The 14076-nt window shown below is 36.3% G+C and overlaps 1 protein-coding gene across 1 annotated transcript in view; it reads left to right on the top strand.

Moving 5' to 3' along the window:
* Positions 1-2648: 2648 nt before the first annotated feature.
* The window catches only part of ATAD2 (ATPase family, AAA domain containing 2), a 50504-nt gene continuing 39076 nt past the window's right edge, over positions 2649-14076 (top strand). Inside the window, exons 1-7 of the mRNA XM_015566285.1 lie at positions 2649-2825; positions 3883-3932; positions 6412-6577; positions 6882-6987; positions 7455-7542; positions 9168-9317; positions 9923-10040. Coding sequence (XP_015421771.1) covers positions 2782-2825; positions 3883-3932; positions 6412-6577; positions 6882-6987; positions 7455-7542; positions 9168-9317; positions 9923-10040 — 722 coding nt within the window. The 5' untranslated portion in view covers positions 2649-2781. The remainder of the gene's footprint in view (positions 2826-3882; positions 3933-6411; positions 6578-6881; positions 6988-7454; positions 7543-9167; positions 9318-9922; positions 10041-14076) is intronic.

Here is a 14076-nt window from a genome sequence, read left to right as displayed (position 1 = left end):
TAGAGGCCTAACCAATGGACACGGACAACGGGGGAGTGGTGAGGGCATGAGCGGGGGGTTGGGGGGCGTGGAGGGTGATGCGGTGACAGGGACACATATGTAATATCTTAATCAATAAAAAATATATTAAAAAAAATAAAACTATTACAAGTATCCACTGGAATCTAAAAACCATAGTTATTTGATACCTGTCTTAGAACATTAAAATAATACATGAATAAGCTTTCTAAGCAGTCAGAAATTTTTACCTTGATTCTTCTCCCCTCTTTTAATTTGCATTTCCAATCCACTTAATCCACAGCATTTTATCTTGATATATTTTTATGCTTTAAATTCGTTTATATGTATATTTGTAAAACAAAAAATTTGAAATTTTTTCCTACTTTTCTAAGCTCACAAGGCTCTGATATAAAATTTTTGTGTATTGAATTATAATTATTCAACTGAAAAAACATAAACATTTTGATTAATATGATTAAGCATGGGAAGTAAGATTTCCCAATTCATGTATCTGTAGATAAATTACAGATTATTGCTATAGGCAGTGTTTGACATCAGTTCCATTGTTTTTATAATTTTAAGCACTGAAAACATTCATATAAATAAGTAGAATGTAATGAAAGAAGTTTTGTTTAGCAGTGTCATTCAGTTTTTCTGGCTTTTATGCCAAAAATCATTTGCCAAAATTTATTTTTAATGGTCTCTTAGCTTATTTAGGTCTTCAATTTTGTTGAAAGCAAAGAATTGGAAACCATTTAACACAGGTAATGATTTTGTTGCCTAGTTTAGTCATTCAATTACTTAACACCCACTCTAGTGTTTTTTTTTGTTTGGCTTTGTGAAGGTTTATAATGCAGTAGTAGTAAGATTCAAAGTGAGAGAGAGGACTCTGGGTAAATGAAAGAGGGGGCCTTGTTAGTTAAGGTTGCCTTCTCAAGCAAATCAGTTTTAAGAAAAAGTACCTGTGGAAGTTAAGAATCTGGAAATAGTCTCTTCAAATTTTCCTTGGAAAGTCTTACGTTACCTTACACCCATGAAGATGTAGGTGTTTGTTTTAAAAATAGTACACTTACCTAAAAGTGTAGGTATCTTTTTTTCAAACATCCTTAAATATAGGGATGGGCAAAAGTAGGTTTACAGTTGTGAGTACACAAAATAGTTTATTATTTATATAATTTATTTGTATTATAACTGTAAACCTACTTTTGCCCACCCATGTATCATAAAAGTACACTGATAAAAGTGCTAACAAATCATACACATCATTAGTATTTTATTAAATATTTTCCCAGTTCTTACACAAATCCTTGTGGTATTCATAATCTTTATCCTGTGAAACAATATTCTGCCCAAAACAAAATCAAATGACAAAATGTCTCAATAAAATGAAATAATTGGGTAAAGCCAGTGGGGGCAGGGAGGATTAATTAATTAATTTTTAGACACTTCCTGGTTTTCTAACCTTATCAATTTTCAGAGTAGTAAGGCATCTATCTATAAATATAAAAGCCTAAGTGACCAAACAACTGGTTGACCGGTCGCTATGATATGCACTGACCACAAGGGGGCAGACGCTCTACGCAGGAGCTGCCTCCTGGTGGTCAGTGCGCTCCCACAGCAGGAGTGCCACTCAGCTGACCAATAGGCACCAGATGCAGGGCTCATGGCTGGCCACCACAGCCCAGAGACCACAGTGGAGTGGCATTGAGCCTACCAAGCAGCAGTGGAGCTGGGATGAGCAGAAGGAGCAGGCAGGAGCAGCAGGTGGCATTGGACTGCTGGTTTTGGCCTGGTCCCCGAGGCTATGCCAAGGGATCCCACCAGTGCACGAATCCGTGCACCAGGCCTTTAATTAAATTGTAGAGTTGTTAGGTACTTTTGCCTTCTAATGTAAAAGTATCCTTTATACATGAGGTGCGTATGAACTTTTGAATAGTTTATGATAGAAGCTCTGTAGCTCATGAAGTCTATTGTGCAAAAAATAGTTACATAAAGCTCTGATTTTTACAATAGATTAATATACCTAAGCAGCCTTTGAGTTCAAGCTGTTGCATTATCTGGGAGAAAATAGGTAACTCTTTTTGTCTTTCAAGCCACAATTATAATTCTGAGAGCCTAGTTATTTTAAGATTGCTATCAGTGATTGCATGACAGACAGTGGTGTGTGTGTATCTTTCTAATTTCTGTAGCCTTAAAAAAAGGAGTACTTACTGTTATGAACTGTCACAACTTTTTTTTCAGTGATGGAAAACTTCTGTCTAAACTACTTGCTATGAAATAGAACTATAAATCTCAATAATCAATAAGTCTTGCCATAGCCGGTTTGGCTCAGTGGAGAGAGCGTCGGCCTGTGGATTCTTGATCGCCAGTAGGGGCGTGCAGGAGGCAGCTGATCAATGGTTCTCTCTCATCATTGATGTTTCTATCTCTCTCACCTCCCTTCCTCGGTGAAATCAATACAAATATATATTTTTAAAAATCAATGTCTTACATTAGCCATTTCATAGACATTGCTGATATCATAAAATAATTCTAGATACTGTTGGGAAGATACAAAATGATTCTGCACAAAAAGCAGTTGTACAAACTTGTAATCAGAGAACACTCTTGGAGTAGTTTAACTTGGGAATTTTGACTAAAGAAAAACTTAGTTGGCCTTCTTAATTTTTCTTGAAGGATGGGTCTTCCGTTAAGGAAGTTGAAACCTACCACCGGAAACGTGTTTTAAGGACTTTGAGAAAAAATGCACAGAATTCTTCAGATTCTAGTTTTGATAAGAATATGGAAGTAACGGAGAAACATGCTAATGGCAGGCATTTTACAAGGTAATACAAGTTTTTCAAATGCTAATTCAGAATAGTTTTAAAGTAATATTTTAGGGTTTGCATTTAATTTTTCGTGTATTCTTGACTGCTCATCAAGATTCCAGGGTTATAAAATGTCATTTATAAATAGTTTTATTGAAATACACCCAAGCCCATTCATTCTGTTTATGACTGCTTTCCTGCTTCAAAGTTAGAGCCGTGTGAATGTTTGTGATAGAGACTATCAGGTAAACAAGCCTAAAATATTTACTAAACAGCTTACCAACTGCTATAAGGAGAAAAGTGCTTCCCTTCCTCAGTAGGCAAAAAGGAAAGGAAAAGTAAAACACCCCTTCAGTCATTGTGTCCTTAGTATCTAGTTGGAACCTAGTTTATAAAAGTAGACCTACATGGTATGGAAGGAGGGGCCCTTTTTATGAGAAAAGTCTATGAGCCTGTTTCACAACAGGTTTCTCAGACTTTGTTTAGCCATCCTATATAATAAAAGCCTAATATGCTAAGTGTCTGGTCATCTATTCACCAGTCAAAACATAATATGCTAATGATATGCTAAGGCCACTCAACCACTCGCTATGATGTGCACTGACCACCAGGGGGCAGACACTCCAACCGGGTAGGTCAGCTTGCTGCTGGGGTCCAGCCAATGGGGACTGAGCGAAACAGGGTGGACACACCCTGTAGCCCTCCCACGGTCCTGCCCCAGCTGGCCAACCTCCTGCATCCCTCCCTGGCCCCGATCGTGCACTAGTGGGGTCTCTCAGCCTGGCCTGCGCCCTCTTGCAATCTGGGGCCCCTCACAGGATGTTGGAGAGCCAGTTTTGGCCCAATCCCACAGGCCAAGGAACCCCACTAATGCACAAATTCATGCACCGGGCCTCTAGTAATTTATGTAAGCATAAATATTCTCAAGCTATTTTTTAGTGTTTGTAGGTTTTTATGTATCTACAGTTACTTACTCTCCAAGCTGGTTTAAATTTTTGTCCTACTTTGTATATTATGAAATACAGGATTTAAAATTATGTCAATTATTTTGAATCATTTAATTTTTTTTCAATAGGCAGTTGGCCAGACAGCAGGCTGATAAAAAAAAAGAAGAGTGCAAAGAAGGTAAGTAATGTTAAAGGCATTTTTTGATGTTGTTAATTCTCACCCTAAGATACTTATACATTGAATTTAGATTGAGTGGGAGAAATGGAAGGAGGGGAGAGAAAGAGAGAGGAAAACATCAGTGTGAAAGGGACACATTGATCAGTTGCCTCCCGCACTCACCCCAACCAGGGCCAGGGAACGACCCAGTTATGTGTGCCCTTGACCAGGAATTGAACCTGAGATCCTTGAGTGAAGGCCAACTCTCTAATTATTGGGCAACAATGGCCAGGACTAAAGGCATTTTGAATGTTAGAAAAACATAATGTTTTGTTTATTAGGTACATTGCAGTACATACAATAAACTTCCCTTATTTAAAGTATACAGTTTGTTTGATTTTGACAAAAGTATATGCGTGACATCACCACAATAAGGTAGTGAAGAGTAGTGAAGGTAACCATTACCCCCCCACCCCCCCTCCCCAGATTTCCTCAGGTCCCTTTACTATCCCTCCTGACCCCCCAACCTTCTCCATGCCCTTTATCCTCCAAAGTTCCTGAGCAACCACCAATCTGCTTTTTGTCACTATCGATTCATTTGCATTTTCTAGCATACTCTACTTATAATTTTATAATTCTATAAGTAGAATTATACAGTAGGCATTCTTTTATGGTCTGGCTACGCAGCATAATTACTTTGAGAATCATCTATGTTGTTGCCTTTTGTTGCTGAGCAATATTCCATTATATTCATATTAGAGGCCCGATGCACAAAATTCATGCAAGAGTAGGCCTTCCTTTCCCGGCTGCTGGCACGGGCTTCCCTCCAGCTGCTGGCAGGCACCCGGGTCCTGGGCTTCCCTCACAGCCCCAGCTTCATCCAGAAGGTCGTCCAATCTAATTAGCATATTATGCTTTTATTATTATAGATGCCACAATTTGTCCTGTCCCATCCCCCCACCCCACCTGTTTTATTGTGATATAATTGACATAAAATGTTGTATAAGTTTAAAGTGTTCAAGGAATATTGATTAGATACTCATATATTGCAAAATGATTACTAAAATAGCTTAGCTGACACCTGCTTCTTGTCACATGATTACTATTTCTTTTTTGTGGTGAGAATATTTAAGATCTACTCTCTTAGCAACTATCAAGTATGTAATACAGTATCATTAACTATAATCACTCTGCTGTAGATCCTCAGAACTTACTCATAGCTAGAAATTTGCACTCTTTGACCAACATCTCTCTTTAACCTTTACCCTCCAGCCCTTGGCAACCAGCATTTTTGTCTCTTGCTATAAGTTTAGCTTTTTTAAATTCCACATAAAGTGATATCATGTGGTATTTATCTTTCTCCATCTAACATATATCACTTAGCATAATGCTCTCAAAGTTCATCCATGTTATTGCAAATGGCAAGATGTCCTTCTTTCTCATAATAGTTCATTGTGTGTATACAGCAGGTCCTCAAATAATGTCATTTTGTTTAATGTCGGGGTTTTTTTTTATTGATATTTAGAGAGAGAGGAAGGGAGAGAGAGAGAGAGAAACACTGATTGGTTGCCTCCTGCAGGCCCCCTACCAGAGATGGAACTCGAAACCTGGGCCACATGTGCCCTGACCGGGAGTCAAACCGGCAACCTTTTGGTGCACAGGACAACTGAGCCACACTAGCCAGGGCTATCCTCATCTCATAACGCCGATGAGATGCTGTAGGAACTTAATTCTTTAAATTAATTAGCCTAATGTAAAATTGGTTTCATTATGTTTCATTTTGCTTAAAGTCACAGAATCTATTTAGAAGAGTGTTACGTGAGGACTTAACTATATTCCTTTTCATTTTTGTTGTTTGTTAATCCTTAACAGAATATTTTTTTCACTGTCTTTTAGATAGTGGAAGGGAAGGGAGGAGAGAGAGAGACAGAGAGAGAGAGACATCCATGTGAAAGAGACATATCAAATAGTTGCTTCCCACATACACCCTGACTGGGCTGGGGATTAAACCTACAACCCAAATATGTGCCCTTGACCAGAATGAACCTGAGATACTTCAGTGCACAGGCTGACCCTCTAACCACTGAGTGCACCAGCCAGCACTCCATGTCTTCTTTATCCATTCATCCATTGACGGACAGTTAGGTTGTTTCTCACAATTTCCTTCTTTCTCCACCCCTCCCCCGCCCACCAATTTCTTTATTCATCTTTTGTTGGATGTTTGGGTTGTTTTCAGTTTGGTGCTAGCACAAAACTGCTTTGAACATTTGTGTCCAAGTCATTGTGTTATATATGTCTTTCCTTTTCTCTTGAGAATGGAATGGCTGGATTATATGATAAGAGCATGTTGTAACTTCATTTTTGTTTTCTAATATTTTTATAAAGGCTAAGTTCAAGATACTATAATTCTGTTATGTGAAAGTGTAGCTGTTCAGTCGTTTAAGTTCTTTTTAAAGTGCTATTTCTATTTCTACTTATTTTCATGTATTCATCTATGAAGACAAAGTAATTCCAGTTACTCGGTCATTGAGGACTAGAAACATTGTTCAGACTCCAGAACACTTGCATGAAGAGAATGGTGATGTTGAAGTTCGCCGCAGTTGTAGGATTAGAAGTCGTTACAGTAGTGTGAACCAATCTGTGCTATTTGATAAACTTATAACAAAGTAAGTAAAAATTATTTAGGTCAAGATGATTTAGGTGACAAAAACTTTTTGTTGGGGAGGAGTCATGTGCCTAGCCTGAATATTTAATACATTTAGTTTATGTTAAACATAAAGAATGATTACTAGAGGACTTTATAAAAATTCTATATACATATTTATTTTTAAAAATATAAAAAATATACAAATAAGAAATAGAGATATTTAAAATGCCAGTAGTCCAAGAATACAATGGAAGGAAAATTAAGTTTTTTAAAATGCAATATTTTACAGTGTTAGCTTATATTTATGTAAAATTTTTTTTAAGCACTGCTGAAGCTGTACTTCAAAAAATGGATGACATGAAGAAGAAGATGCGTAGACGGCGAATGAGAGGACTAGAAGACTTGACAGTGTTTAATGAAACAGAAGAAGTAAATATATTCTTCCATCAAGGGGATGATTTAATAATCTTTAACCTTTTTTATAGGACCTATCCGTTTTTTGGTTAAATTGATCATCGTTTTATTCAGCATTTGTTTGATTAGTCACTAATTATGGTGGAGTTCTAAGAGTTTATGGCTGTAAATATATATATATATATATTTTTTTAAATATATTTTTATTGTTTTTATTGAGTTTTTACAGAGAGGAAGAGAGAGTTAGAAACATCGATGAGAGAGAAACATTGATCAGCTGCCTCCTACACACCCTCCACTGGGGATGTGCCCGCAACCAAGGTACATTCCCTTGACTGGAATCGAACCTGGGACCCCTGAGTCTGCAGGCCGACAAACCAGTCAGGGCTAAATATATTTATTTTAAGCAACATTGGAAGGTCCTATTGAATTTCTTAAGTAAGTGTACTAAATGTTAATGGCTTTTATTTAAATGTTTTTAGGGGAATCTTAACATGTACACAAGAGGAAAACAAAAAAGTATTCAAAGAACTGATGAAGAAACAACTGATAATCAAGAAGGCAGTGTGGGTTAGTCTTTTCTCTTGTTCTATCCCTGAGTTTGAATATTAGTACTTTTATTTAGTAGAATGTAGCCTTTTTATTTAGAAGCTGTAACAGTTATGGTAGTTTGGGAGAGATCAGAGGAGTGGTCATAATTTAAAAGAAAAAAGTGAGGGCAGGGAGAACTTAAATGATGGTATGTTTTGTTTGGGAAAGTATTTGAAATCAGCGATTCTAAAGCAACAAAACTGGTTTTCTTGTGTAGTACAAGATAACACATATCTACAGATAGCACATTTACCTATTTTAATTTTTAAAAGAAATTATTAAAGTTTTGCTATTCTGTTTAGGACTTTTCTTGAGTGAAAACCAGTTGTCTGAAATGCATTTTAAATGTCTGGTGTTTTACATGATCATAAGTAGATTATTTGAGTTATTCTTCTTATGTAACTCAGTGACAGCCAGAAAGGCTGGATGGAATGTACAAACTGAAATTTAAAAGGCAAAAAGCTAAGTAAGGAGATACTTAAATTTGTCAACATGTTATATTCATTTGAAGCTTAACTATAGTCATCTATATTTATGAAACAAGAAGTAATACCATAAACTTTAGTTTGGTACTTACTGACAGTAGCCTTTATTTTTGATTTATTTTTAAAATTTTTATTTATTGATTTGAGAGAGAGAGAGAGAGAGGGAGAGAATGAAACACTGATTTGTTGTTCCACTTATTTATATATTCATTGGTTGATTCTTGTATGTGACCTGAACCTGCCAACTTGGCATCTCAGAATGACAATCTAACCGACGGAGCTACCTGGCCAGGGCTAACAGTAGCCTTTAAATTTTTTTCTCTAGTTCCTTTTTTCTTCCTCTAGTTGTTTTTAATTCTACAGTTATTTTACTTCGTTAAAAATTACTTAATGTTGTGAAAGAATTAAATTCTTTATATATTTTTTTTTTCTTGATTTCAGAGAGGAAGGGAGAGGGAGAGAGAGAAACATCAATGATAAGAGAGAATCATGGATTGGCTGCCTCCTGCACACCCCCTACTGAGGATCAAGCCCGCAGCCTGGGCATGTGCCCTTGACCAGCATCGAACCCAGGACCCTTCAGCCCGCAGTCTGACGCTCTATCCACTGAGCCAAACCAACTAGGGCATAATTAGATTCTTCTATACAAGAAGCAATCAATGAATGCATGAATAAGTGGAACAACAAATGGATGTTTCTCTTTTTCCCTCTCTCTCTGAAATCTACCGGTAAAAAAAAATGGAAAGAAAAAATTAGCTTCTTCCTATGGATAATCGAGAAGAGCCCGGCTCGTGTGGCTCTGTGGTTTAGCATCAACCTGTAAACCAGGAGGTCACTCTTTGATTTCCTGTCAGGGCACATGCCCAAGTTATGGGCACGATCCCCAGTCGGGAGTGTGCAGGAGGCAGCTGGTCAATGATTATCTCTCATCATTGATGTTTCCATCTCACTCTCCCTCTCCCTCCCTCTCTGAAATCAATGAAAATATATTAAAAAGAAAAATAACAATTTAGAAGTAAATACATTTTAACAGAAGGGTCTCTTTCTCAGTTACCCTGTATTAAAAAGTGTTAACATTTTGGTGTGAGTATCCTAAGAGTAAATATATTTAAATTGTAGAATCATCTGAAGAGGGTGAAGACCAAGAAGATGAAGATGATGGTGAAGATGAAGATGATGATGATGAAGAAGATGGAGAAGAAGATAATCAGAAACGATATTATCTTAGACAGAGAAAAGCTACTGTTTACTACCAGGCTCCATTGGAAAGTAAGTGCTATTTTTTTCCCAGGCGATGTAATTATATTACCTGTGTCTTTACTGCCCTTCCTCTTTTATTATTTTTTTAGTCTTTATTTTGCATAATACTCATAGTTTCTGTCTTTCTTAACCTATCTTAAAAGTGCAATAAGTCAATTCTTCAAAAAAGAGTTAACTTTTAGTTATTACCCAAAGCAAATAATTGGGCTGTTTTGAAATTTCATGTCTGTCTTTAATTATTTTAGGTTTCACAGCTTTCTACTTAATTTGTCAGTTTATATAACTAGAACGGCTTATGGTTTATGTTATAGTTGTGCCTCAATGCTTATGAGCATATACTTGCAGGTCTGATAGTGAGCTGTTATCTATCAGTATAATCATAATGGTTATTTATGGCCAGCGTATGTTTGGTTGTTGGTGTATGTGCTGTGCATATTTTCAGTAGCAGCCCTGCAGACATAAATAATTGAAAATATGAATTGTAGAATATTCTATAGTAAATATGTACTAATATTTTCATGGAAGAGGCAGTACCTTTGTAAGTGTTTATATGAAGAGCAAAATTACCTTCAAACCTATTTATATGTCACGTACATTCTAACTCCTCCTTTTAGAACCTCGTCACCAGAGAAAGCCCAACATATTTTATAGTGGCCCAGCTTCTCCTGCCAGACCAAGATATCGATTATCTTCTGCGGGACCAAGAAGTCCTTACTGTAAACGAATGAACAGGTTTGGTTTTGAAGTAGTAATTGATTTATGACAACATAATTGTGGCTATGTTAAGGTAGGATTCTAGAGTCTTAGGATTGAGGATATCAGAAGAGAATTCTAGAATCATATATTTGGGCGAGTAGTTAACTCTGCCTGTAGTGCTTTAATTTCTACTACCATTGACTAGTTTTTGCTTCCACTAATAGGAATTGTTAGTAACTACCATGGTAAGGTAGTTTCCTCTGTTGTTCCACACTTTAATAATAGAGAGCTACCTTTGCTTCAGTGTTTACTGTATTCCTAGCTTGGTATTAAGCATTTTATGTAGACTATTTTCTTTAATCTTTACGTTAAGTTAAATATAGGTTTAATCTTGTCTCCACATACTATCACAGATATATTTTTCTACGATGAAAGCGTTCTAAGTTACATTGCTTCTAGACTTGTCATGACTCTGACCATCTTTTTCTGGATCGATCTTAAAAATTTCTTTCTTTTATAAATGTAGTATTAATTTTCTCTATTTAAATTATTTGTGGGTTTCTTTTTTTTCGACATCCCAACATGTGTTGCTTGTTTTTCATATTTAAATCCAAACAGGTAATTCTTGTTATTTCCACTTTCTCCTAAATAATAAAAGTTTTTCTAATCTATTAGAACTTTCTGGATAATAGTAACATTGTAGTAGTTCGTGAATGAGGGAGCTCATTAGTGAAGACTATAAAGGCAGGAAAAAAGGACACGAGTGTGGGAAATGGCACTTTTTCCCTAATAATAATTTGGTCAGAAGTAAGGCTGAAGTCCTGTGAGAATTCAGCTATTTGAACAGTTCTTAGAAGCCTCCTCCTAGAAGCAGACTATCTGATCATGTTTTGGTCATGGAAGGCAACACCTTTGTAGGCGCTGACAAATTTCCTGTCTTCTAGGAAAAATATAAAACTGTATCCCTGGGTCTTTTAATTTCAGAGTGCCAAAATCACAAGTGTACATTCTAGATTTCTTGTGTCATCATTCCTTTTCTCACAACCAGAAGACCAGGAAGGCAAACTCAACCTGCCTGGGCTGTTCAAGATAAATTACACTTGAAAGGAGGCCACATTGTCAATACTTTTCATAGGCCCTTTGTTAAAGACCAATATTTTGATATTGGATGATCTTCCAAAAAGGAGAGTAAGACATACTGCTCCCAGGAATCCCCAATAATCATGAGGCCCAGGCAGTTCTTGGTTGCCTGACTCAAGGGACAGATCTCTATTTGATTCAGCAGAAGAGAGAGGCCGGCAGTTACTTTGAGATTTCATTTCTTCCCTCATCTTTACTGGAAGTAGCATACTGGAAATAACTTACTTGTTGACTGACTACCTCTACAATCATCGCCTACAGTGTATCTTGTAGCAGGTAGGAATTTTTTTGCCCTTTTTGGTTCACAGAGTCTACTCTTTCTCTATATATAAAGTGCCTCATACTGTTGCATAGCTCCTTGGGTACAGGATTTCTTACCCCCTCCAATTATTTAACAAATGTCTGAGTACTACCATGTGCCACATACTATGGATATAAAAAAAACGATGAAGCCAGGATTCCTGCCCTTGGCTGTCATAGACTAGTGGAGGATCCTGGCACATTTAAATTAAAGTATGAACTATGAATTACGATGTATCCTAGAGTCATATTACGTGGCTTGATGACCTTCTTAGTGTTGATTTTGACAACTCTTTAAACATTTTCTCTTTGATCACAGCTTTATTGGGACATAATTCACATACATATAGTTCACCAATTTAAAGTATACAATTCAATAGCTTTTAGTATATTCACAGAGTTGTGCAACTATTACAGTAAATTTATTTTATTTTAAAAATCTCAATGTTTTTTATTTTATAAGTGTTTATTGATTGATTTGAAAGACAGAATGAAAAACATGGATTGTATTGTTCCATTTATGCATTCATTAGTTGATTTCTTGTATGCTCCCTGACTGGGGATTAAACCCACAACCCTGATATATCGGGACGGCACTCTAATCAACTGAGCTACCTGTCTAGGGCCCACAATAATTTTAGAATATTTTTCTTGCCTCAAAAAGAAACCTATACTCTTTAGTTATCATCCCCCACTCCCAATACTTCTATCCCCCTACCCCTAAGCCACCACCAATCGACTTTCTGTCTTTATAAATTTGCCTATTTTGGGTATTTCATGTAAGTGGAATCTCTTGTGACTAGGTTCTCTCACTTGGTATGCCACTTTCAAGGTTCATTAGTGTATTGGTATGTATTAGTACCTCATTCCTTTTCATTGCCAAATGAGATTCTGTTGTATAAATATACCATATTTTATTTATCCATTTATCAGTTGATGGACATTTGAATTGTTTCCACTTTTTGGCTGTTAGGAATAATGCTACTGTGAACATTTGCACACAACTTTTTTTGGATATATGTTTTCATTTCTCATGGGCATATACCTAGAAGTGGAATTGCTGGGTCAAATGCTAGCTATATTTAATGTTTTGAGGAAGTGCCAGATTGTTTTTCAAATGGCTGCCTTATTGTACATTGCTACCAGCCAGAGTTCCAGTTTCTCCATGTCTGTCTAACACTTGTCATCACCTGGCCTTTTGAATGTAGCCCTTTAACCCATTTCTTTTTAACTTTCTTCACAAGGTGGTGTGAACATCTCATTTTCTTTCTAACAACTTTAATGATACTTTGCTTAGCCTTTTTATTTTTTAATCAAGAGACCAGCTTCTGTTTATAGTTCATGTTCTACTATAACTACTTAGGGACGGAAACAAAGCACACATCCAAAGAATCGTTTGAATGTTGCTTTTAGTATCATGGCAAATGGTTAAAAAAGCTTTCAGCCACAGTGCGGGAGTTTCCAAGGGTCTTTTGGCAACTTATCATAGCAGAGCTTCAGGAATACTGCCTTTAAGCAGGAATTTCTTCCTTATGATTGATAACCTCTAGTCATCTAAGGATTATTCTTTAGCGTGATATGCAGTTTCTGGAACAAGACTAATCCCTTTGAACAAGAAGATAATATAATACAATTGTTTCACCAGTATTCCAAAGTACTCCTTCCTAGTTACGGAACTACAACTGGCGACTCTAGCACTCTAGTTAAGTTTACAGTGCTTGTCCATGCCAAATTTTTCAACAGTTTTTTGTAAAATGAAAAACACGTACACACACACACACACACACACACACACACACACACACACTTGGATATGTGTGTTTAGAATCTTTTTTAAACTGAAATAATGGCCTTTCTTCAGTATAGAATAATTATGAAGAACCTGAACCCATGATTATAACAGCTCAGGTTGCCAGCTCAGTTCCACCACTTACTAGTGACTTTGGGCAAGTTACTTAACTTCTCTATGCTTTAGTTTTTTGATCCACACAATGGGAGTAATCGCACCTATTTCATAATATTGTGAGAATTACATGACTTAATACATGTAAAGCTTTTAAAATATTATCTGGCACACAGTAAGGGCTACATGTAATATTGTAACTATACTTTGAATGTTTTAAAATAATTCAGATTTGTAAATCAAATATTGAAAACTTTATGACAGTCCACAAAGTCTTGTTATTTGCTTGTAACTTTACTGGTTTGTGAAATAAACAACTGGAAATCACCAGTATAGTAGTATAAAGGATTTTTGGAATAGACAGGCATGAGTTTAAATTCTGACACCATCATTGACTAATTCTGATATTTTGAACAAGTTCTTTAAACTATGAGCCACATTGGCTCTGACTGTAAAATGAGCCTACTTTTCCAAAGTTTTAATTAATATTATATGAGATAATATGTCAACCACCTGGCACAAGAAGCACTTAGTAAATGTTAGTCTCTTTTTTTAAATTGTGAAGTTAGTCTTAATTACATGTGAATGTATACTTAATTCACATACAATTATGTGAATTATGTGACTACAAGTTAAAGTCTCTTTGTAATATTAACCTATATATAAAATGCTAATATGCAAAGTGTCCCCCCCCCACCCCACCCCCGGAGTTTGATCACTCACTATAAC

Source organism: Myotis davidii, unplaced genomic scaffold (genome assembly GCF_000327345.1).
Source record: "Myotis davidii unplaced genomic scaffold, ASM32734v1 scaffold200, whole genome shotgun sequence".
Taxonomy (NCBI): Eukaryota; Metazoa; Chordata; class Mammalia; order Chiroptera; family Vespertilionidae; genus Myotis; species Myotis davidii.
The sequence above is the reverse complement of the archived record's forward strand: the minus strand, read 5'-3'. Positions and strand labels throughout refer to the sequence as shown.